The 27,015-nt window shown below is 38.5% G+C and overlaps 1 protein-coding gene across 7 annotated transcripts in view; it reads right to left on the bottom strand.

Annotated features, from left to right (window-relative positions):
• The window catches only part of PTBP2 (polypyrimidine tract binding protein 2), a 49,167-nt gene extending 26,362 nt beyond the window's left edge, over window positions 1-22,805 (bottom strand). For 2 of the 7 annotated variants that reach the window (XM_084527436.1, XM_084527435.1), the window contains exons 1-3: window positions 22,519-22,803; window positions 21,162-21,192; window positions 9,172-9,247 (exon numbers count right to left, since the gene is read on the bottom strand). In XM_084527436.1, coding sequence (XP_084383562.1) covers window positions 9,172-9,247; window positions 21,162-21,192; window positions 22,519-22,667 — 256 coding nt within the window. In that variant the 5' untranslated portion in view covers window positions 22,668-22,803. Of the gene's footprint in view, window positions 1-9,171; window positions 9,248-21,161; window positions 21,193-22,518 lie in introns of all 7 variants that reach the window. The other 5 variants (XM_084527439.1, XM_084527438.1, XM_084527433.1 and 2 more) reach the window with 4 other exon arrangements.
• Between the last annotated feature and the right edge of the window lie 4,210 nt (window positions 22,806-27,015).

Raw genomic sequence — 27,015 nt, 5'->3', positions numbered from 1 at the left:
AGCAGAGTGAAAGGTGAACTGACAACATTCACAAAACGAAGCCACGAAATTTACCCCAAAACATGTAAGACCAGATTTTAAGACAGAAGAAATTAACACAGCAGTAGCTATCACTGCTTTTCTTGAATGAAGCACAGCACACTTTTTACATTTCTGTTTATCCAGCCAGCATAGCCTAGCACTAACTTACTATTTCAGTAATGGCAGTAATAAAGTGTCAGATATTAAACATGCATGCACATATACATGAATTTTCAAAGTATTTGTCAAGCAAATTAAATCAGCTTTTAAGACAATTAGTAAAGTTTTTGGCACCATATGACACATCTCCCCCTAACTTTATGTAGTCTTTTATTTGCCATTTTAAATAATACTTCTCAGCTGGAGATGCATCATTACACTGCGCTCAGGAACAGAAAGCCACAGTGTTTAAAAATGGGAACACAACCTGTTCTGAGTCACTGAAAGGTAAGTTCAGCTACAGTTGAAGCACCAACTATATTCTCTAACAAAAAAGAACAAGGCACTAAGAATAACATTGCCTTGTGTCAGAAACAGACTACAGCAATGAGCAACCTGAAAGATCTTTCTGGAAAAGGACAAAATTGCAGAAAACTGGGGAGGGTAAGGGAATGTTGGAAGGGGAAATCTCACATGACAGCTAATAACTACTGCTGAGAAGCTAACTGCTATTGAATTGGGAGCTCATTGGCAAGGACCTATTTCATCACATAGTTTGGCTTTCACCAGACTTAGGAAGCCTGATCAATGCAAACTCCTTTCCCCCACAGTTTTTAACTATAAAGATGCACTGGAGCATAATACTGCAAAGTCTACAGTGGGGAAAAGAAATAAGTGAGAACACTATGACTAAAACACAGTATTCAGTGTTAGCTCATTTCCAATCAAGTCACTGCCTTAAACATACAGCAAAGAGAAGTCCCACGGCTCTGTGGTGATAAAGCATTCAATTAAACAGAAATCTAACCCTGAATATTTATTATGTTTTGTAATTCTGAATTGAATAATTTTCATTTATTTTCATGTAACAGCTACTGCACTGATGCAAACCCTCTTTGGTTCTCCAGCAAGGAGAGGAAAAAACTGCAGTTTCCTGGTGACATCAGTTGTCTAATTCTAAACAAAATCTTATGTCTACAAACAGCATTCAAAAGCATTATTCTCCCATCTAAGTAGGATCCTGCAGTCTAAACGTAATCAACATCCAAGCCACACCCCTACTGCACAGAAACCCAAGGCACTGAAATTGAATGCATTAGAGTCAAAGTCTATAAACGGGCATTGTCTAAGCAATCTGGATTCCCTGACGTTTTTAGTTAGAAACTCCTACCTTATTAAACAAAGGAAGGAAAACCTACATATATGAGCAACAAAATGAAGTATAACATACACATAGCATATGGTAAATCTGTGGCATTCTACCTATAAAAACCTCAATGCTCACAGGTAGATTTTGCAGAAAAACAGATCCTAAAGTTCAGAGTAGCTCCTAGACAACAGTAAATAACATACTTCCTGCTGATAAAGATTTTAGAAAACATTAAAATAGAAGATTTCATCCTCAGAAGTTCTTCTTTGCACACCTCCCCACCACTTAAGACATAATATAGCCTCAAGTGTTCTGAGGCCAAAACACATGAGTTAAATATTTATAGTTTTACTTTCATATGTAAACCCTTTATTTTAAGATGTATAATTTTCCTTCACAGTAACTGCAATGAACATGTTCTCTATAAATTAAGAGCTACTGCAGTAGATACTCTTCTTTCTCATGCACTTTCCACACACACACAAAAAAACTTTGTCTTTACACCATCTCTTAATACAGAAATGCAACTATGTGGGTACTGGCAAAGATTCTGCATACCAAAAAAGTTTTTTTCATCTGTTACTTCTTTAAAAGAAGGAGAAAAAAGGTCAAATTTCATCACAAGACACTAACTATAAATTGCTCTATATCTGCAATAGTAAAAATTGATAACTGCCATTTCTGCAGAAGTTAATCTCTGTATCACAATGGTCAGTACACCCCACCAAACAACTACAAAAGAAATGCAAAGTTATGCATTCCTGAAGCACTTATTTCATCCTTCACTACCATCACTTCATTCAGTACAAACAAAAGGCTCGCTAACAGTTTTATTAATTGTTGTTGCTAATATCAAACATATTTCTTGTTTCACCTAACCAAATAGTTAACAAGTAGAGAGAGCATCAGGCATATATCCACACAGGGAATATTTGTCCAAGTAAAAGGCAACAGAATTAAGAAAATACCTAGTTTAAAATTGTGGATTCTGACCAGACAGGAGCATTAAATATAGCAGTAGTTACTGAAAACAATCACCTGCCTCTAAAACAACCGGCTAAGGAAATCACAGAAAACCACAAACTGTGAGGGTGTAAGACAAAGACACATCTGTGGTTTCATCTGAGATTTTCTTAAGCATATGTGCCTGGCCTGACATCATAGATAAAAGGCAGGAAAGAAGGACCTTCAGTTTGATCCAGTGAGAGACTCTGGCACAAGGGCCAGCAGGTTCCTAAAACAAGGAAAATTGAGGTGCTTTGTATTTTTCATAAAGACATCTTGGAGTTCAACCTAAAGATAAAATCTGGAATTTAGAACGTTGGAAATAGAGGAAAAAAGTAGATTATGTACTCAAGGTAAAAATCATGAAGAACGTGGAATGCTCTTAAGTTTCCATTTTTTAATTCTTAAATTACAAGTTACATGTTCAATGCCAACTTGACTTTTTTATTGTTGTTGTTTTGAGGATTTTTAGGGAGAGAGAAGCACATCCTGTAAGATTTTGTACTTCAAAGCACGTTATACCCCATTATTGTTGTCTTGCTGGGGCACCGCTATGCTGCAGAGTTCTTACCACTTGAATGACAGCATTCATCAGTAACAACAGATGGATCATTACTCTGGACACAGGCCACATGCAAAGGAAAGTCTTGACCAAAGAGCAATAAAACTTTATTATACTACTCCTGATGGAATATTGCCCATCAGGAATTTGAACTCAAATAACTAACTATGATCAGGCAGATTAAAAGATTAACTATACTGCTTTTAATTAGAACTAGCACATTTGCACGCAGGCTGCAACTGTTTCAAACCACACTAATTAACTTTTCTAACTATAATACAGTTATAATATAGTATAATGACTACTCAAGGTTGCATACCACAGTCCACAACTAATGCACTAAATTTTGGCCCTTAAAATATGTAAAAAAAAAAATAAAAAAAAAAAATACTATGGCTAGAGTGTAGTGTAACAAATAAAAAAAATGAATTGTGGCATAGTGATGTAGACAGAAATTAATTAACGATAATGGGCACATTTTATTTCTCCCATCCTCAAAGATGTTTTTGTTGTCCTGGTTTCAGTTAGGACAGAGTTAATTTTCCTCCTAGTAGCTGGTAGGGTGCTGTGTTTTGGTTTAGGATGAGAAGAGTGCTGATAACACGCTGATGTTTTAATTGCTGCAGAGCAGTGCTTACACCAAGCCAAGGACATTTCAGCTTCTCACTCTGTCCTGCCAGTAGGCAGGCTGGGGGTGCAGCAGGAGCTGGGAGGGGACAGACCCAGGACAGGTGACCCAAACTGGCCACAGGGGTATTCCATACCATCTGGGGTCATGCTGAACAATAGATAGGGGTGGCTAGCCAGTGTGGGAGGGCTGGACTGCTCGGGGTTAGGCTGGGGGTCAGTGTGTGATGAGCAACTGGATTGTGCATCACTTGTTTTGTGAACATTAGTAGTAGTAGTACTACTAGCAACATTATTGTTATTATTATTATTACTGTTGTTATTATTTTCTTGTCTTAATAAGCTATCTTTATCTTAACTCACAGGCTTCACTTTCCCGTTTCTCTCCCCCATCCCAGAGAGGGAGAGGGGAGGGTGAACGAATGGCTGTGTGGTGTTTAGCTGCCAGCCAGGTTAAACCACAACAGCATGGTTGGTCATATGGTTTTACTGTTGTTGCTTTGTCTTCAATTTTCTAAATTTACAAAAAGAAGATATTTAAACATTCAGAGCATTAAAATTCAGTTTATCCACATGCAAATGCCCACCTGAGTCTGTAGAAAAATGTAAATTATAGTCTGTTAATATGTTATGATACTTTTCAATCATCTGTTGTACTTCTTCAAATCTTTCCAATTACTATTAATTGTAATCAATTTGCAAACTTCAGAAGTAAATTACCTATGCTAAGGCATCATTAATGTTAACTAATAACCAATTTCACTTAATGTGCTATCAAAAACAGCACATGTATGTTTATACCATAAGTTAAACGGGGCACTTGAAACATGATTATTAGCTTGCATGCCTCAGTGCCAAGTATTCTGTTAATACAATGAATTACCTGTCAAAGTCACCACCAACTTTCCCTGCTAATGAAGTAAAAACAAGATCAAGATTAATAGTATCATTTAAAGCTCCAGGAGTTTAGTGAGCTCAGCTGCAAAATGATTTTTGAAATGTTTTGGCTGATTGAGTTAAAATACACAAATGTAAACAATAAAAGCTATGACAACTATAGGAAAAAGTCTGCCATTTTTTTCTGCTTCAATCCTTTGTCTTTGATAAGCCAACTTCCATAAAAGTTTCACCAACTTTCACTTTTTATCTAAATCCCTTTAATTTTTTGTTGTGCTTGTGGGTTCTCTAGCAACACAGTTCATGGCATAAGCATCTTCATGCACAGAGCTGTTCCTAAAATTTCCATCAAGCAGCCCTTTACCTCAAGCAAGGTTGAAATAAAAATAACCCATCATAGAAGACCCTTTCTAGTTCAACAAGAAAAGAGATTTTTTATTATTATTATTTTCTTAGATTTAAATTTGAAGAATACAGAGTTAATAGTCAATTTTATTTTTTTTTTTTAATGTAACCTGGCTTCAGCTCTTGTTTGTCAGAATCCTGCTATCAAATCATGTCTCAGTTTATCTAGACTGCCCTTTGAGTCACTGGCTGCTGTGCATAAACATGAAAAAATGAATTCACAGTTCCTATGAAAAGGTTATGCCCTCCAAAAATATGAGAGCCAAGCATGGTTATGGTAGAGAAAAAAATGGACTCCAAGAATATTTTCAGAAAAGATAAAGGAAAACGCTTAGAGTAGCGCAAGGCCTGTGGTTCTGACAACACACCTTCAAGACTACGTCACCTCATGCTAGAGGAAAAAAACCTTAGGTATCTGCTGACCCGAAACCTTGCATAAATCTTTCCTTGCAACAAATTATCATCTAGGATATGGGATTCTACCATAAAATGTTAAAAGAATTTTCTTTCTTACTGCTCATTAAATGTTTTAGCAGAAGTAGTTTAAGTCTTGTGTAATTAATAGACATGTTTAACTTAAATGAAATTCCTTAAGGATAAAGACAGCAATAACAGGAGATGCAAGGGTTCAGAAGTAAGGGTAAGAAAACAACAGTCATCCTCAAATATCCAGGTCTAAATTTCTTTTGAGGCAGTTCTTTTAATAAAGATACATTACTTCAGATAGTAACCTGACTTGTACTAAACTTTAACGTAGCATACTGTCAATTTTCTTATACCTATATAGTCTTGGAAGATGGATACTGCTGACAAAGCCGTTTAGAAATCGTTCAAGGAACAAACCTTCTTTTTTGATCAATTTCTTTTAAAAGTCCATCATGATGATATTTTGCTTAATTCTGTATTGTTTATCAAACTACCAGTGGTACAAATAATCAGTAAGAATGCAAATCAAATGTTTGTCCAAAATTTTTGCACATTTCTTTGACAAGAAATTGGGGACAGATTCATATCTAAGGCTCTCCAAAGGAGAAAGAAAGTATGCAACTTTTGTGCCTTTAAAAAAGAATTAGCACAAGAGTGTTCTTAAAAGCTTTAAACTACCTGAAAGAGTTGAATACCAAAACCAGAAACAAGCAAAAAACACTACCCTCACAGAACAGTTACTATGTTAAAAAGGTAAGATGATCATTTTAAAAACTTCAGGTTTAACCTTACCCCTAAAGACAAAATCCTTAAAGACACACACAGCCCACGATTCTATGGAAAACATCAACTTGCATGAAGAGGTCTTTTTTTTTTTTTTTTTTTTTTAAATGAAGCATTTTTTAAAACAAACTTCCTCAGGCAATTTTTTTTTTTTTTTTTTTTTTTTTTTTTTAAGATATTTCTATAGCACAGACTTGAAAAAAATGAGGGAATCAAGTTTTTTTCTAAATTTAGGCCCACTAGGGCACTGCTGGTGGCAAATGTGTTTTTTGGATTGCGTACTTTTCCATTAAGGCTCAGAATATTATACAGACAAATTGCCTCATTTTTCTGTTCACCTAGGTATCTGTTCAGAAATTATAATGGGATCATATGTTGAAAATATCAAGGACAAAACCAGTTTAGTTTTCTATGTATTAAACAATGGCCAGGTCTGATAAAATCGTGACACCAAACTCCAAGAACAGAAAGTAGTTTTAAATGGTACAGAACAGGCCAGTTTTCACAAAATGATTAAGCTCTTCATAAAGGAATCAACGACTGCAGATTCTCTGAACAGACCCTAGAAAATCTACAAGGGCTGGGCTACAGCTAAAAACCCTCTTCTTAGGAGTTTTAAAATTCTTCTACAGGAAAAAAAAAAAAAAATATCTAACAGCACTGAAACAAAAGCAGCACTTAAGCAAAAGGAGGACATTAATTTGAACATAAAAAATACGTCAACTTATTTGGCTTCAGGAGACAGGTACAGAAAAATTAATATACCAGTTTCCATTTCTGGCCTAATTATTTCTGCATCTACAGTTCAAAATTGTAAAGGAAACCTGTGCAAGTTTGAAAAAGTACTTCCAGGCTTCTGATAAACAAGACGGATACATGCTCATATATTCAGAACCGAATTTAGAACCGAACTGTTGAATTAGCCCACTCTACAGGTTTCAAATTCAATTTAAAGACAGGCAGGCAGTAGAGAAATTTGAACACAATCCCAAGAAACTGCTTAAAAACAAAACAAACAAAAAGCCTCAAATAAAACTAACCCCTTCCCACTGACATCTGTAGGAAATGGCTTGAATTGTAATACTGCATTCAGACTTGGGTATTTTGTTTGTTTGGCGTTATTTTTCCACACCAACCTCCTTTATATATTACACAGTATGAAAACTGCAACAGGCAACCACCCTGATACAGGAGCATATCTCAGGCCACTGCTGTTTGTTAACCAGATCTTTCCTCTGAAACCATGTACAGTTCTGGATGCTTACCAACGTATGAAGGTCTCCCTTGTATTAAAAAAAAAAAACAACATAAGGATCAATTCATCTGAAAACTGCCTCCCAAATCTTTAGTGGTTGGTGGTAGAAGAATTTGCATGTGTTAAATACGAACTCCTCAGCATACATAATGGACTCTTCTATTTGAAGAGCTTTAAACAGAAATTTCATTTTTCTCAAAAAGTTTCAAGACTTCTTAGAAAAGCTTCTGTAATTTTTCTTCTGAGAACTCAAGCCTATAATAGTGTTTTTTTTTTTCCTCCCCTTTTAGCTTTTTCCCTTTGATAAATTAACTTCCATTTAGTTTTCCTGAAGTAAGATTTTCTCTGAAAATATATGGAAAATTCCAAAACGCTCAGGAAAAACTAGTTTGTCCTGGTAACAGCGACACCCTGTCCAAAGCTCAATGCCCAGCCTCCCCCGCAACTCAAACTACTTAAATGGGAAACTACAATTAAAAGGAAAGTATACTGCTGAAGCAGTACTATCTTGGACTGCATAGGACATCAAGAAAATGAAAAGATGCATCTCTTTCAGAACCAGAAGAAAGCAAGAAAAGCGGAGAGGGATAAATGACTGTTCCAGGGGTTCTAAAATGGCTACAAGTACACTACACTTATTTCTGATCTATGCTAAAGTCTCATCTCTAGTTAGGTAGCAGTCAACAGAGATAGTACTACTCTCTTCTGCCGCCCCACCCTGCGACTGCACAGCTGCATGCCTAGGCCAGATGCTGGAAAGCTGCCCTTCTCCATGGCACAGTTCAGTGCTGTGTTAGCTCACCTTGCAGTGTATGAATACTCCAATATTGTGTTAAGCAGGAAAAAACGCACAACTGGTCATGTTTCTGCTCGTGCTAGGGATATAGGAAGAAAAAGCACAGAACTGCCCGCTCTGGCAATGGCTGCCATCACAGCACAGCAAGTGTAAAATGAAACTGCATCGCGAAGCTTGGTCTTCTACTGCTGGATTAAAAGGAAAGGAAAAGATCTGCTACTAATATGTGTAGCTGTACTACTCAACACAATGTAAGCGGGGGGAATATAACAGGCACATTAGAACAGTGAATCAGGCAACTATTTGGGAGGCCCACCACCACTGATACCAGGAACTATTTCGTCTACATCTCTGAGGAAAGTTAAAAATACATGTGTTCTTGGGGAAAAAGAGAAAGGAGAGAAAAAGCACAACTCTGTGGTGAGCCCCTCTGATAGAACTCAGTGCAAGTTCAACACTCAAGAGCATATACTGCAATGAAAGATATTTTATTACGTGCCAATTCACGAAATAATTCTATCTACTAACACCATAAATGTGACTAAAAAATATCTACACTCACTTTGCACTGACGTTCTGAGATTGTAACGCTGTCATCTCAGACTGCAGTAGCAAAGTGAAGTTTACTGCTTTAGCAGTCTACATGGGACCAGACCACGTTCTGGTTCCCTGAAGCCATACTCTATTACAGATTATGGGGCAGCATTCTTCTCCGTAATACTCAGACTCACAGATGGCCATGTGTGAAAAAGCAGATGTCATAGAGGAGTTGTTAGCTGTTTACCTTTAGTTGGTAGCTCTTATTCCTTACTTTGAAGGCAGCAGTACAAGACAGGTGTAATTTTTCATCCTGTTACCCACCAACAATTTGCTGTACAGACATCTGGAAGTTGCTTTTTGTTTTACAGGATTATTATTCTCAGATACCTGAGGTTTGTGAGTACAAGGTCACTACAGTGTGATGCATGCCAACAGTTTATCCCTCTATAGCACAATGGAATCTTGTTTCAGTGTTCTCCCCTTGTAAATAGGAAATGAGTCCAAGTATAAATGATAGATTTCTCCTTTGAAAGGGCATCACTTACCAGTAACTACCATGCTGCTCATGTTAGAGTTCGGGCTATTGAGTACACTGCCTGAAAGAAGTTCGTCAGATCCTCTCTAAAAAGAAAGAGACAGTAAGAGATTTTTTTTCCTCTATTTTGTGATTTTTAAAGATGATATTAAAAATGTCAGTTTGACAGGGAAAACCTTTAGAAGAACTTAAGCAAGCATAACCAAACCTATTCAGATTTGGCACACTTTGTCTTTTCAGATAAGTGTAACAACTTGAAATCTACGTAAAGCAGTATATTTACATGGCAATCTTTGCAATGAGAGCAGCTGAAGCAGTTGTTTCACCCACCACTGAAATACAGCCACCTTGAGAGAGAAGTGCTGAGCAGTAACTTTGTTCAGCATTTCAAATTAAAATATTGTAATTGTTTACTGTATTCCCATAATATACTTAATATTTTGATATTTTGTATGTAAAATTAAAATATTATATCCAACTGAAACTACAAGGAAAATATATAGACAGAAATATTGAGTTTAGCCCAATTCTAACACCCCTATTTGAAAAAAGACTTGTCTTCAGAGGATATTATTGCTTTTCAGTCTGGGGACATCCATTTGTCCTGCAAAACACAGCTCAGAGCAGGGAGTTGCATCTTCACTGTAATTCTTAAAACATGACAAATACGAAGTAAACAGTCTTTTTGAAGACTATTCGGAAGTAGGCTGAAAAAAAAAAAATCAGAGTAGCATTTAAACTGAAAACTTAAAAGATAATCTCTCAAATTATATTCAAGATGAGCACTTGACACAGATGAAGAGGCTTTTGCTTCTTTTCCTTCCTATTGTTTTCCCTCCTTTTTCTTCTTTCCCCACTCCAAAAAGTCTCCATCTCTTGAAAAGCCCTTATAATATTTCTCTTTGTTCACTTAAGGAAGCAAAAACTTTCTAAAAGGGAATTGACCAGACATCCTTTAAACATTTTTTTTAATTAGATCTTTCCCTACTTCAAGAGTGTTTCCCCAGCAGCCTCAACACTAAACCAGGTAACAACTAAAATGGAAAAGAGGAAAGAAGTCAGTTACAGCCCATCTTCTTCATAAAGTAAAAGCTTTTCAATCTGTTATGGACACTATGATAGAGTCTCCAGGGTAGTCTGTGAAACATCTTACACGGTACCTCAAAACTACTTGCTAAATTAAGCTGAGGATATCACCTTTCATTGCAGCATGGCTGCAAGAAGCATAAAAGCAAACCTTCAACACTGCATCACAGCGCACTGTATGCATATAGACAAAAAGTGACACGTTAAAGTTTGTTTAATCCATACCTGATATCCAGAAGTTCTTAAAAATAGTACATATGCGTATGCACAGCACCATTAAAGTCTACTTAGCTTTCAATGTCGGGTCTGAAGAAACTTTATAGTTTAAGGAATACTCCTAGCAACCAACAAAGCTGTGCCCATCAAATCAACAACAGATTTCCTTTAAAAATAAGTAATGGCTAATACCAAGAAGTCTTCTCATTCTCAATGCAAAGATAGATCTCCACTGAGCTATAACTAAAGAAAAATTTAGTTGGACGTAACTGGGAAATAAGTTTGAGAAGTTACAGAAAGTCTCCATTACTCAGCCTACATTGCTCTCTATTGTTAATGCCACACGCTAACACAGGCTCTCCATATAAATGCCTACACCAGCATTCCTCCTCTTTAATGGTCTGCTTTCTGACACAGTATTTGTATGGTTAGAACGCCTCAGAGTTTAAGATCCCTAACAGCATTGCTCCCTCAGTAATGCTGCAGTTATTTCTGCTCATGGCTATGCACCCACCCTTGCTTGGAAGCCCTCATCAGTAGCCTGGACAACTCAACAGGCAGAAGCAGTCTCAGACATGAATCCCTTCAAAGTCAGGCATACTAAAATACTTCTGTGGCAGTTTTGGTTTTCCTTAATACGCCATGCATTAATTTGCAACTGATGCTACAAAAACAACTGAAACCCCCCAATACCAATGAGTGAATGTTCTCCCTGAAGCCTGTAGGAATTTTACAACTCTAAAGTATCTCCAATTTATCTGAATTGTCTTCAGCTTCAGGAAGTTAGCTGAATGAGCAACCCCTGACTAGCAGCACGTAAAGGAGGTTACAAGAACTTCTGGCTCCTAATAAATCGGGCTCTTAAAAACTGGTAATTTCTTACTCCACATCAGAGAAAAATCCAAAGGGAACCAAAAGCTAAAGGCTTGATAATTATTCAATTATTTGTTTTCATGAGCAATGAAAAGAGTTTTCATTTTGAAACCTTTTTCACATTTCACAGAAATACAGTCAATTACAAGACTTTGTCATTGCATTTGAAAAAGTTAAAAATTTTGCTTCAGGAGAACAACTAAATGCAAGCTTCCTACGTTAGCACATATCACGTATAAACAGTATTTGTTTTGTTCTTAGTGTTCACCAAGACATCTCAGGTGTATAGCAAATCTATGCAAATTAACCCCCATGAATACTTGTCTTGCTTTTGGTAGGAGACAAAGATACCTCAGGAGGTGAGCAGACCACCTGACTGGGTGTACATCGGTGTTTCCCCTTGGTGGTTCTTAAGCAGCCTACACAGCCCTGATCATCACTGAATCACGTACCTTCAAGAACAGCTATGCAGCAGAAGACACGCGATGTACGTGGAAACTGAGCGATCAAATTATAAAATCAAAAGCAGTCAACTGGCTGGTAATTGTTATTTACTTCAGAAGGGTTATCTTAAGATGATAGTTGTTTAACAATTTAATGTAAGCATTTCAAGTAAGCCAGCGTACGAACTAGCACTGCTATGTGACACAAGCATCTCCAAAATTATAGCACAGAGAGAGTTGTTTTTCTTACACCCATTCAGCAGAGATAAGATTTCATTAGATTTGTGGGTTTGGGCATAAGACATTTTTTGTGTGCATCTTTTAGAGGGGGATAAGCCAAAAACAACTTGCACCTTGCTCCAAGGACAAAGTTCCTCATCGCTATCTCACACCTGATTTCAGAACTAACAACCCATTTTCTAAGCATCTTGGACTCAGTCTTAAGCACATCACTTCCATTACTCAAATCATCCAAAGGGAAGAAATCTTCCAATTGGTTTAGCTTAATTCTATTGAGCGTTTCAGAAACAAGAAAACCAAGCTCGAATCTCTGAGGAACACAGAGTCAGACTCAATGGAAGATTCAAGAGCAACATTCCCTTTGTGCTTTTCTCCACCTATGCGAATTGCTGCATGTGAATCAAGCAAGTTTGAGACCACAGAACAAGACTGAGTATCACAAACACACAGCTCACAGAAAAGGTTAAATTTAAGTTTAAAAATCAAAAAAAGCACCAAAAGCAACCACATTTTTCCCCAATCAGGGACTGTGAAGGAAACTTCCAGTAACAGCAACGTGCTAGAGACTAGGTGAATACCCATTTTAGCATGAGGGAAAGAGAATTGAAAGGACAAAATACGAAGTACGAACTGCTATTGTACTATTAATAGGTCATCTTCTGACAGCTAGTCCTCAACAGCAGAAGTTTTCAATGCTGTATTCCTGCCAATGTCAAGAACATTAATCTTGCATAAAAGCTAAAACACGAACTGTAACACAGATATCCAGAACACTTGCTCATGAATCCAACACCTGCCAAACTACTATGACAGAGTAAATCAAGGAATTGCCAGATTAGGTTCTTACAGGGAGTAAAACTTGTATCTCTTGCAGTCAATACTGTCTTTTCAATGAAGGCTGTGTTATCACACCCTGGCCCCAATGACACAGTATTTCCTTCCAGGGTGCAGAAACACAATGTTAAGCCATGGCTTGAACCATGAAATGAAAATACGCAAAAGTGACATATAGGATCACTTTCAGCAAGAGATGAAACAGTTATCAACTCAGGTTCTGAATAGGTACTTCAGAGAAACTTAAAATATATACTAAAACTATTTTGTGTATTGGAAGCTGAAGGCATTATTTCAATATTTCAGTTAATATCTGTAAATATGGACTTGTTGGATACATTTTGTCTCTTCCACAGTTAAAAAAACAAAGAAACAAACAAACAAAAAACAATTATACAAAGAGAAAGAAAAAGCAACTAGCTTAGCAAATTAATCTCCTAGCTCCTTGTTTTAACAGGCACAGTTAACTCAGAGTCCCTCACTACTTAAACTGAATTTATGTAGCTGCATTTCAGATTCCCTCACGCCCCATAACAGATTATTGTAAAGCTTCAAGCTATCACATGTTATATTAAGTACCGATGTAATTTCAGGAAGTCGTTATACCATCCTTCTGGACTAATCAAAAAAAGAAAAAGTACTATTTATAATTTAGTTAAGAATTTTCCCTCACATTCTAGATAGGCCTTCAAATAATTTGAGGATTCTCCAGATCTTATTACATCCAACCCTCCTCCCAAAAGCATCACCAACCTCTACCTCCCTCCCCCCCACAATTGTAAATTTAAGCTAGAGAGCTACTGAAGAGGTTTGGTCTTTCAAGCATTAAAGTATTTTGACACCCATTTATAGAAGAGAAATATTATCAGCTTTTTCCAATAGTTCAAGCCATGAAGACTCTGATGAGAAGTTACAGCTGCACCAAACATGACAAACTGTGTATATTACTGGAGGCTTATCACAAGGGTGTACGCGCAGGCTTCTTCTAACACTACAAAAACACTGCACTGATACTACCAGAAAAAGCAAACAAATGAACAGAACTGCACTTTGTTAAGAAGTCAACAGCATCACCTAAAATCATTTCTTGAAGTCCTGTTAGAAAAGCTACAAAAGATAACAAAACCCACTCTCAACAAATCCTGACTCGTGGCGTACAGTTTGCTGATACCACAGACCTCTCACAGGAGCGGGATGCTTTTCCCCTCCACCACTTCCCTCCCTCCCCTCACCTCCCCCAGATGAAAGAGAAAAGGAGAACTTCAGCTGCACTGCGTGTTTACCACAGTCATTCTCAGCCTACAGTCATGAATTTCCCAAGGGGTATGACAAGCCAGGAGACAGATCTCACGATTTAAAGAATTCTAACAGCACTGTACAACACTTCATTTCTAACAACATCTGGGAACAGTTTAAAAGCAAAAGCCAGAAACTCAGCAGTACAGGAGATGAGTAAGAGCATCTGAGAATTCCAGCCTAGATGCTGAACACTCCTCTCCAGCAGATACACACGTGTAAACCCCATCTCTGAATTAACTTTGGGGACTGCCTGTTGAAACAATATACTTTAAACCCCCAAGCACAGTGTTTATAAACTTTGCTCTGTTTACATGCAATGGATCAGAATTTAAATGAATGCTGATTTTTATAGGATACATTTTTAATGAAACATTGCTCTACTGCTACACCTCTTGTACATACAGCATTGCATAAGATTAATTTGGGACAGGACAAGCTAAGTACAACCCGAAAGAAATTTGGTGCAGGTTTCTAGTTTCTTTGTTTGAATTAAGTGTGCAATTTTAACTCTAAGCTTATTATCACTACATCAGAAGAGTACATACAAGCAGTATGTCTACTTTCTTACTTTTTGTTATTATTAACAAAGACTACAAAAGCCATGAACTCCATGAGTGCTTAATAACCCAATTCCATCGATTGGCTCTAAATTCAGCACGAAGTCACTTAATACAACATGACCACCTTCCCATACTTTTCCTCTATATTCTTCTCCCCCCACTTCAACTTTTTCATGCCATCCCCAGCTAACCACATATCATTTACATATCCTAACAGTAACTTCAATATTTGTACACTCATACTTTTTCCACTAAGGATGGATCTAGAAGGGTTTTTTTCTTGCAACTGTAAGCCAGGTATATGCCACCAAATTTGCAGAAATTGAGAGCACAAAATGAAGGGAACATTAAAAATCTTTAAAACTGAAATGAGACAAGCCTCAATTCCTCTGAAAGGACTCCAAATTCTCAACTGAAACAATGTGAGAAAGCCAAATTTCTCAAAGCATCTGAAGATCAACACAGACTACATTGGACCAAAAGCTGGTTAAGAACCAGATCTCCATTTAAACCATGCCACCCTGCCTCATTTTCAAACCTCCAGATTTCACATTGCAATGAATGACTGCAGGCAAAAGTCCAAGACCAGACAATACTTCAAACATCCGGGATGAAGTACAAAAACCATCATCTATTCCAGCACTTCAGACTTAATTGTTTGCTTTTACCAGCACAGAAATGGTTACTCTGAAGCTGCTTTACTTAACTGTAGTAAACTAGAAGAGGCAGGAGTAACTCACTAGAGATACTGTTTGGAAGTGTTCTCAGGTTTTTGGTTAGAGAATGAGTGCGTCTATAAGTACAGAGTTAGTCCTTCTGTAACAGTTGCTACATCTCAAAAAAGATCCACCAGGAAGGCTTTTTCTGCTTGACTGACTGCTATTCCGCAATAATTAAGTCCAGTCTTCAATACCATAATCAAGTTAGGTGTTCATAGAAAACCTGATTTCAGGAAAAACTAAGAATAGCTCTATGTACTTACAGCTTAAAAACAAAAACAAACAAACAAACAAAAAACCATATCACATAACCTTAAATGAAACAGCCTTCCGAACAGCTTGTGAAAACACAACCTCATTGGAACCAACACTACCACGAAAAGCAATAGCCCTACCTTCTCCCCAGCCCTAGCAATTTGTTCCTATTGTCCTCCTTGATAATGTATTGCTACAAGCATTTCTGCAAGTATACCAGGTTTGTTCCAATGCACTAAGACAACCTAACTCATTACATTAGCATCGAACTGGTTAAGTTCCCAAGACAGGTTATCCAAACATCTGTGCCTGAAATATCAGTGCCAGGAAAAAACAGAGAAACTTTGCTAGCTTGTGGCCCCAAAGCTCTCATGAATGAGAATAGTATTTTCATAGTGATACTGGTTGCATTTTTCAGTCTGTGCCAATGATCACATTTCTTATAACTTAAATTTCTCATAATATTTCTTCTTATAATCCCCTCAATTAAGATGCAAGTATAGGTGTTCTGTTACAAAAGGTGACTTCCAATTATCAATAGTCATCAAAACTTTCCATAACTTTTCAAAACATTCATGCCTACTTGCTGTGCAGCACAAACTATCAACATTTTTCTTCTCTCCATTTTCAGTTCCCCTTGTTTTCAGAACGGATGGACACAAAGGAAAAAAAAAATGTGGAAGTTACAAAGAAAAGAACTAGAGTAGAGTATCCTGAGAATAAATATGAAAGTTACCTTCAACAGGGTCAATTTTAAAGCCTGTTGAGAATAAAGCAAGTGTCTTTCATTGCAACAAGTTGTGTTTGTTTTTGTCACCAAGGACATACTCCCCACAGTCCTGTTGAAGAAACAAACCCAGATGCCAGGTCTAAACTTCTGAACTTCATCACACTTCATTCTTCCTGCATGGTTAGAATGCTCTGCATGTTGTAGTTGTAGCAGAAAGCAGGGTATTATTGGACGCAGAAGTTGATTATCAGCATTATTGTAGCTAACACAAAAGACAGTCTCCCCAATTCATAAGCAAATAACCCATTTTTCTCATATTGCTGCCCTTAGCAGAATCTTCATCTAACCTGCGAGTAGCCGAATTATACCAAATATGTCAACAGTATTCAAATATCAACAGTATAAGAAGTACTCTAATGTTTTAAAAACAGTAAAACAGACCATTACATGACATCTGTCTGTATGAGTGAATCAAACAATTTCTTATACTATAATTCCGTTCCTCTTAAGAAGTCACTAGAGTGACAACAGTGAAGGCAAAACAATAGATCTTGAGGGGGAAAGTAACTGAAGGGAAAAAGCTATTTAATACATTTTATCCTTTTGTGAGAATAAGCTAAACACATCTTATGACAACTTAGTAGAATTTATAAAAAAAGTGTAGCAATAATTTATTAAGCATACCGCATATAGTTAAAATAGAAAGCCGCAACATATCTGAAGTAGATTTCCACCATAAGCAAACTCAATTATTAGTAGCAAAAAACAGCCAGCGTTCTGTAATTTTGTAAGAGAAGAGAACCACTAAGAACTTGAGTTTAAAAAAAAAAAAAAGTGAATAACGCTTCAAGATTATTTACAGACAATGCTACTCTGTGATTTCTTATTTCTCTCCATCAGCTCATATCTCTTTAGACTCGCAGTGGTTTTAGCTGATTTAGCTACTGCCTTTCCTGTATACTGTTAAATTTCAACAACCAGGAAAGAAACAGACTTGGTGACACATGACATTGGAAAACTAATAAAGAGTACTAGCACACTAATTTCCAGCATTGCCTACCTAACCAACTATATGCCTAACATAACCAACTAAAAACCACAAGGAAAAAAAACTCTTAAGCATATTGCACACTTTGATGCTGTCTTTTGGAAAAAATAAAAGGCCTTTCCTGTACCTTCAAGTGCTACAAAATGATGTTTACACAAATATGAGTTTTCTCTCCTAGGTTTAAAGGGGGCTATCCATTCACAAGCGCTTCAGTTCTTGGCCTGTGCGCTGCCCAAAGCACTTCCACAATATCACAAACTCCCAAATGCTATGTACGAAGTCATACGCCGTGACTGTATGGCTGCTTGCTTTTCCTTTTCCCCTCCTCATCAGGTAGAGTGTTGTCAGTAGACTGCAGCCATTCTGAAACGTGCAGTGCACATACCCAGAGTGAGTCACTCCTTTGTTCAGGACACATTCACTGCACAGCTATGCATGCCAATCAGGAGAAAGATAGTATGGCAGACTGACGTGGCCCACACTGAAATACTTCCAAAAAAAAAAAAAAAAAAGTACCCTATCAACCTCAATACTAAACAGAAGCTTACTAAGAGAGCTATTCCCTGTACCTGTGTGAGGCATATTCTTTACACCAGATTTATACATCTCAGAAGATTTTTGTAATTACTGCTAGGATACATTAAATACTTAGTACATTCACTTAATCAACTGAAAAAGTCTCTATCAGTCCAAGCCCCCAAATAAGTTTACTTATCCAGGGGCAAAGCATCGTAACTGTAAAGAGAACACCAGTCAGCAATTCAAACTAGTTATTAGATCCTGATACTAACATCTATATAGCCAGCGAGTGATGCACGCAGCATTTGAGATTAAAGCTAGCTAGTCTCTGAACTTCCCTGAGTTAGAATGCCATTTTGGTCTTAGTGACATGGACCACATGCAGTGAGAATAGAGTAACTTAGATGCACAATTTAAAAATAATTATTTAAAAACATTTTTATGTAACATGGCAATTTTCAAGTGTATGTATGAAGAAATAAGTTTAAGATGCAAAAAATTTCTTCAAGAAATGGAAAACTAAGGAAGTGTCTAACTATGTAATAAAGTGTTAGGACTGGAAACTCCCATATGTAGTGGGAGTTCATAAAGTAACATCTGACAGAGCTAAAATCCATTCTTTTCATACTGTTATCTAAATTGTAGCGTTAAGGGGTGTAGTGCGTACAAAGCAACATTTCTATGGCTCTGTGAATTCTAGCTAAGCAAAACAAGACATTACACATCACATAAGAATGAATTATTTCACATATGACCACAAGATGACTGGGTTTTGACATGTCCTAATACCTTCACAAATCAAGCACGCTGCTACTTTGACAGATATTAGCTGGGAGGTGTGCTCTCATTGCATATTTTGACTTAGGACAGACCACATTTACTCCATATAAACCAGGCTTTCAAATGGCATTTGTCATTTTCCCACCCTTCACTTTGTATTGAATGTTTTCCCCAGTTTTTGGCATTAATTTCTTCTGACTCATATGTAAATACAATAAAGATGGAACATTCAACAGTTTGATGAACAAAAAATGCTTTAAATCAAACCAAACTACACAGCACAAATAAATGGTAATCACCTTAAATTTAACAATCTCTTAGCAGGTAACTGCTAGACTACGCGACTCTGAAATTATAAGTATTCCTCTCACTTTATACTTGCTTTGGTTTCCTAAAGCTCAAAAGCCTCTTCCAATTCATAGACAACTCCCAGGCTACACTTGTTAACTTTTATTATTACTCTTTTTATGACTGGGTTTAAAACATAGGTGGCAAGCTCATTTTTCTGCTTAAGAGAGAAACCAGCCAGACAACAGTTAATAATGTTTTCTTGTTTTTAACCAACATCACTAATAATGATTTTGATAAAATAAATCAAGTTTTTCAGTGAGATGGGTCACAGTCCTTTTCTTCAAGTATAATCAAGTATATTACAAACATGCTACATAACTGATCAGCATATATATAGCAGGTACAGAAATCTCAAGAAAGCATAAGGTCAAGCAAATATTCTGGATAAGCTGACCACGTGCATGGACAGGTAAATCCTTGTCTCCTAATGCCTATCCAATCATGATAAAAAACAGTGCTAAAAGAGCATTAAACGTGCCAATGCGAGTCCTTGGACTCAAAAGCAGCTCCCTATTCACTCTCAAAGCACCCCAAAGAATATATGACAGCCACTGAAAAGCAACATGAATTTTCCCAGTTGCATCCCTCAATTTTATGTTGTCAGTTCATCAACAGCAATGAATAGGTGCCAGAGAGAGGAAAAAAAAAAAGGGATGTTTACATGTTTCACAATGCCTTCTACAAAATATGACTCAAGCCAACACTAGACTGCTACACAAATAACATATACAAAAGGGCAAGATATTCCATTTTCCATTGTTAGTGTCCTGAGACAATGACAGAAGATCCAGAAGACGGCCCTCTCCCGTAACTCCTCCCATATTTAACAGCTGGTGCAGGGTATTTCTTAAAGACTTGAATCTAACTGTCAAATGCATTCCTAATGTTTTAGTAAGTCCACTGTCCTCCAGGGCGACTGGGAAACAACTGTACCAGTCTGTATTTCTGGTTGGGATTAGTCTCCACAGAAATACTTTTAAGAACTGTACTTTTCTCCTGATTCTGAGAGATATTGTCTGCAACACTACACAAACACATGGAGCCAGACAGAACCAGATTCTATACAAATAACTTCCTACAACACCTCCTAGAAGCGAGCTTGCTCAGGAACATAATGCAAATGCATCTGTCAGAGTAGCCACTATGATCTACAGGCTAATTGCGTTATGTAGGAGCTAGTCCACGTCCAGCAGGATCATTACTGAGCTTGAGAGAGAGCTTTACTAGACAAAACCTGGCTCAGCAAGCAGTTAACATAAATCAACTTCTGGTGAAAAGGCAGCTAGTTAGTACAGCTACAAGTTCCCTGGACAAATATGGAGACTGTACTCATTAGAAAACTTTTGCGTGTACCACTGAAATAGGATTTCTTGCACGCGTTCGCTAACATAACCTACAGTTCTCTTGTCCCATATATTTTTTCATTCTCATTTCTCAGCCTGCTTTTATGAAGTACTGATCCAATTCCTGCAATAAAGCTAAGTACGAAAGTGAAATAAATAATAAATTAATAACCACCAAGAAGCACCTTCCTTGTTATAACACATACAATAAACTCATAACTGAACTTGAGAAAGAAAAAGTAATGCAAGGCAAACATCTGTTTCTCTGTCTACAGAAGTTCTAGCTCCCATATTTTTCTGTCCTGTTACACTTTTTTTTTTTGTTTTCATTTCCACGTTACCTGTTTTGGAAAAGGAGGAAGAGGACAGAAGAAAGCATGTTTTTAACCACCATGCAACACATGAGAGTGTTGGTTTGAAAAGAGGAAAAAAAAAAAAAAAACACAAAAATAAGCTTTAAAATAGTAATCTGACACCACTACATTAATTTAGAACTCCTGTTTACAATTCAGTGCTTAGAGAAGTCTTTTGTGTAGAGCCTCCAATTTATCTCTAGGGATTTTCAGTTAATAAAGCATATACTGCTGACTAAATATTAGCTGACAATGACTGGTTAAAGTCTTAAAATTTGCAATTACTGAGTCTTAAAGTAGTTCATTTTGTATTGGCAATTTACCCCCTTATTTGCTAAGTGTACATCCTACCTTCACACCAACTGCAACATCAGTGACAATGCTGTAAAAAAAAAAAAAAGAAACAAGTCAACCAATTTGTCCTCATAAAAACAACTTTTAGATGTATTGCAATACTAACACTATTAGGAATCAGAATAGCTAACAACTTCCCCAAACCAGAAATTGTGTCCAAAGAACACAATGTGACTATGGGGAAGTAGAAAGGCAACCTACAAAAGCCACTGAGCCACTTACAGGCATCTCCAGAGTAGTCCAAAGTTTAAGTAAATATTATTCTAATGTAACACTGCCAGGAAACGCATTTAGGAAACTCAGGTCTCTGGACTACATGAAATTACAGACAGGGTGAAAATACAAAGAACCTAGGAATAAATACAGAACTTTTCTAACACACCCTCATTAACCAGACACCCAGTTCAACAAAACAGATAACCCTGCAAATCTTCTAACTGCATAAAGCAATAAATATTTTTTTATGAAACAAGATTAAATAAATAAATCAAAACAAAAAACAACACATGGGCTAGTATGAAGATTTCAATCAGATATCTATATGGAACTGCAACAGGTACACCAAGGTGCCTCTTTTCCTTAGAAGTTGTGACACCATAACTTACACTGTGTAACAAAACTCCAAAGACAACGTAAAACAGCACTAAAGAACATAAGAAAGCAAAATATGAATAACTGAAAGCATTCCACACTGTAACACTCATCACTGACAAGATGTCTCGGGCAGGGTAAGTAACTCCCACTATTATAAACACAAGTAACCATAAAAAGCCTTTAAAACTCTCACAGTTGAAAGGCTGTAAGCATGAAGCATACCGGGGAGATTGCTTCTCTGTCTGAATCTGAACAAACAACTTAATTGGAAACCTGGGAGCGGGAAAATGTTGTGTTTACACTGATGAAGGCTACAGCCGCCAGTCCCCTTTCTGGGTCCCGGAGAAAGGAGGCCTCGTGCGGAGCGCCTGCCCACCACGCTCCTGGCCAACTCGGGGGGTCCTCGCTGCCCCCTGGCTCCCTCAAAACCTCCCCTGCTGTGGCTCTCACAGCCCGTCTCCAGCGTGCACAAAGGCATCCTTCCACCCAGGGAGGGGAGGCAGCCTGAGGACTGCCGGCCGGCTCCTGAAAACAAAAGATCTGGGCACCCGGCTCCGCTGTCGCTGCTCCTCCTCCCCGGCCAGCCCCACAGCGCGCCCGAGCCCCGCACCCCGCGGCCGGGGGGCAGCACCGCGCCCCGGGCACCGCGCTGAGCACGGCCCAAAGCCCCCCCCCGGGGCTCGGCACCGAAGCCCCGGCCGCGGGGCCGTGCTCCCCGCTGCCCACCCGCCGCGCCCCCTCGCCCCCCGCCGCGGCTCACCCGTCCATCGCCGAGCAGGACGAAGCGCGGAGCCGCGCGGCCGACGAGCACGGGCGGGCTGCGAGAAAATGGCGGCGGGGCCTGCACGGAAACCAACCGACGGCGCCGGGCGGCGGATTCCGCTCCTCGCCGTCGCCCCCCTCCCGCATGCGCCGGGCGCCGCGCCTGCGCGGGCAGCGCAACCGAAGGGGCTGCCCTCAGCTGCTGCCCGCGCCCGGCCGGCCCGGGAGGCGCCCCGCCTGGCTGCCCCGCCTGGGCGAGACCGGGCACGGCTCCCGGGGCTCCTCCGGGCCTCGGTGGTCCCTGCCCCGGTGTGTGAGCCGCCCCGGCGGACAGCACTTGGTGTGCGGTGGGACCTGCCGGTGCCGCACCCGCCCACAGCCTGTCCCGTCCCGTTACGGGATGCGCCCCCCGGTCCCCTCCTCGCCGCCCCTAAGGGAGCGTCCCGCGGTTCCCTTTGCTCCCGACTGCTAAATAATAATAATAATAAAATAAATAAATAAAAGTGAAAGTGCAAGTCGAGTGTTGCAGAAACTTGGGCTGTCTTTGCGGAAATCAGTGTAGCCACAGAGGTGAAGCATCAGGGCACGAACTGAGGCCGTGAGGAAACGTGCTGCTGTTCCCCGCTCCTGTGCTCGGTCTCACACAGCTCACAGTGTTTCTAAAAAGAGGTGTTCACAGGACGGTCCGGATTGCATTCAAATGAAAAGTAAACCTAAAGTTTCTGTGCCTATGGTGGAAAATTTGAAAATGATCTAAATACACCTGATCACAAGCCCAGACAGATACTAAAGCGTTTTTACTGTGATTCATAAAATCACAGAAAGTCTCGAGTTGGAAGGGACCCATAAGGATCATTGAGTCCAACTCCTGGCTCCACACAAGTCTACCCAAAAATTCAGACCATATGACTGAAGCACAGTCCAGACGCTTCTTAAACTCTGAGAGGCTCAGTGCCATGACTGCGTCCCTGGGGAGCCTGTGCCAGTGCGCAATCACCCTTGCAGTGAAGAACCTCTTCCTGATACCCAGCCTGAACCTCCCCTGTCACAGCCTGACACCATTCCCTCAGGTCCTGTCACTGGTCACTGAAGAGAATAGATCAGCGCCTGCCCCTCCACTGCCCCTCGTGAGGAAGCTGCAGGCTGCCATGAGGTCCCCCCTCAGCCTCCTTTTCCAGGCTGAACAGGCCCAGTGACCTCAGCCGCTCCTCACACGTCTTCCCCTATGGCCCCTCACCATCTTTGTAGCCCTTTGTAGTACTTGAAATGTCTTTGTATTTTCTATATTAGGTTCTGGCAATACTGGTTTCAAAAATACCTTTTAGGAGATAGCTTGATATTTGATTGCGCTATTATTTTTTTTCTGGTTAATATAAGCCCCTTGGAGTCTGTCACTGAAACTGTTGCAATAAGGCGTGATAAAGAACCTGAGAGGCAAAATACAACGCACATCTCCGTAACTATAACACCAGCATTTTTCAGTTCACTGTGCTTCACTATCCCTGTCTCCGTCTCCAAGTGTCTCTGTGAGTAGCACAGCAACTAACTTAAGAGTACATGGAAATTCTCAATCCAATTTTTAAGTTTTGTTGCTCTGTTATCAAAAAGTCACTTGGGTTCTCTTCTGCAATGAATTTATGAGGTGGAAAAGAACTAATACTGGTTCTTACAAATACTAGTATCATTTGGGTATCTGCAACCACCTTTTCTTTCAGCAACTGTTTTCAGCACCCACTACTAACCATTAGACAAAAATCATTGAATCACAGAATAACCTGAGTTGGAAGGGACCCATGAGGGTCATCGAGTCCAACTCCTGGCTCTACACAGGACCAACCACCCAAAAATCAAGCCGTATGTCTCGGAGCGTTGTCCAACTACTTTTAGAACTCTGTCAGGCTCGGTGCTGTGGCCACTTCTCTGGGGAGCCTGTCCCACTGCCTGACCACCTTCTCAGTGAAGAACCTTTTCCTAACACCCAGCCTGAGCCTCCCCTGTCACAGCTTCATGATGTCCCGGTGGGTATCAAGTCATCATTTGTTCTACTCACTACACTGCTAGGTAGATCCACAAAATTTTTTAGCCTATGTCCTCAATGGAGCTGACAGCCATGCCCACACTCGGGCCTTCCAGTGCTGTGCCCTGAGCACAAACCAATCTGTTCTTGCTGACAAGCAGTGAAGATTTGGTAATTGTCATTCTTATAACCCCCCTTTTAAAAATTGCACTTATTCTTCCTACTTTCTTATTTTCAACATTCTTATGTTAAAAAAAAGAAAAAAAAAGTGTTTCTTGTAGCATTCTTTACTGTTAGCATGTGATAAAACTGAGGACTTCAGAGATTTAGAATTTCTTATATCTGTCTCTAAAAATCCAGTGTGTTTTTATACATTTAATCCAAATAAATTATATTCCTGGTGTTTCTGGCATGTTTAGTACACTTTGCCCGTCGTATACAATGGCAGCTTGGCATTATAGTCAGCTTACCTCATTTGCCACTGCCTTTACTGTGTTTGTTGCTACATTATGTTGGTGATTTTTTTTTTTTTTTTCCCCTTTCTAAATCTAAATCCATTTCTGTGGTGGTGGTGGTGGTGGTGGTGTGTGTTTGTGTTTGTGTGTGTGTGTGTGTGTGTGTGTGAGATAGAACTATTGGTTCTTCTACAAATTACAAATATCAAATCTGTGTTTCTGTCTGACTTACCTCACTGCCTGTCTTGCTTACCTCTGCCTTTATAGTAACGTCATCTTAAAAGCCATGCTTCTCATTTTTTTTGTTGTTGTAATATTCCAGTTTTCTTTTTTTTTTTTTCATGAAACATACCAGAATCCATCTGATTAAATGCACTAATACTCATTCTGTTTATCGTCTGAGTGAAATGCTCCTCCATATAAGGGAGACTGAGGAGAGAGCTATGAATGTTTACAGCAGAAAAGACATTGGAATTGAGTTGACAAATCTTTGTGAAACGGTTAAATAAAAAAATAAAAAGAAAAAAAAAAAAAGATGAAAAGTATGAGTGGATGTGAATTTATAGAGCAAAACTCTGGTCCTTCTGAATTGAGCAATAAAACTGATAATTAATCTGGATTTTATCTAGAGCATTTAATCTTAGGAATAATATACACATGTATACATACATATATCAATAACCAGCATGTAACTAACAAAATCAATCTTCTTGCTCATTTGCTTATTAAGTATGGTATTCCACTTCATGTAGCTTTGCCCTTTATACTACTAAAATATCTTTAGTAAGCTTTTGGATGTCTTTGTAAAAAATCTAGCATATTTTGAATATTGTGATAGTACAAACAATGACTTGGTCATGTTTTCTCTGTTGCTGTAGTTTGTAATTCCTTTGTCCTTATCATATTTTAGAAGGTCAGAAAAACATTGCTGTCTAAAACACTCCCCTTTTCCTTAGGCCCTGTCAACTTTCGGCTGAATTCTAGTACCAGATACCTTAGAAGAAGGCTAAAATATCTGGTATTAGGCAGCAAACCACATCTAGAAAAACCCTCCACATTTAGTGGTTCTATTTATGAAACATGAGGGTTTATATCCTCTATTCAACTTATTCTAACTAGAATTTAAGCGTGAATATTATTATTACTAGCTACACAAAAGTTCAGTGCTTTTTAAATACTATTAATCTTACTGCTGCAATTATATTTTGTTTCCCAAAATAATCCCCTTTGATTATCAGTACATTTAGATGTTTCACTTTCATTGATTGTTTCCTTTTTATTTCATGAGCATCTAATAACAGATAGTCTGTGTAGTCCAGCAGCAGTACTAACAGTGGTGTACACTTAGTGAAAGACTAGGAATTAGGCAGAACACAGAGATACTCTCTCCACTACCTTTTCCCAAATTCAGTCTTGAGTTCAGAGCTACTGAGAAGGAGAAGAGCATCCACACTTGCAGAGGATATCTTTTCCAAGAATATATCTGAACACTTTTTGACATTCACAACATTCTAGGGAAGCAAGTTATACAATTTAATTAATCATTGCGTAAAAAATATTTCTTGCTGTTTCTTTCAAGCCTGCTGCCTGATCATTTCCTTCAATATCCATTTGCTATTTTCTTAACAAAAATAGCTAGATGACTTTCCTTGTTCACCTAACCACACCATTCATGAAGGCATATACCATCCTCATTTTATTTCAAGAATCTTTGTAAATTTAATTTCTCCTCTATTGGAAGTCATTCCATATTTTCAGTAATTTATCTTACTTTTTTCTACACCCTTCCTAATTATTTTCTAGAAGATTGTGATGGTCCTTGTTATTCACGTTACAAAACAAATGCTTTTATATAGATGAATAGTACATTTTTTCTTTTTTATCTATGTTTTTATATATATATATATATTTTTTTTTTCCTGATAAAGCCAATCTGATTTGCACATTTGAGTTCTGCTAAACCATGACCTGATATTTTCACAGAACTCAAGCAATCTTTCCTGTGTGGTAGTCATTCATTTAG

This window comes from Aythya ferina, assembly GCF_964211825.1.
Source record: "Aythya ferina genome assembly, chromosome: 8".
Taxonomy (NCBI): Eukaryota; Metazoa; Chordata; class Aves; order Anseriformes; family Anatidae; genus Aythya; species Aythya ferina.
Note: the sequence above shows the minus strand (reverse complement) of the source record. Positions and strands in the feature narration are given on the sequence as shown.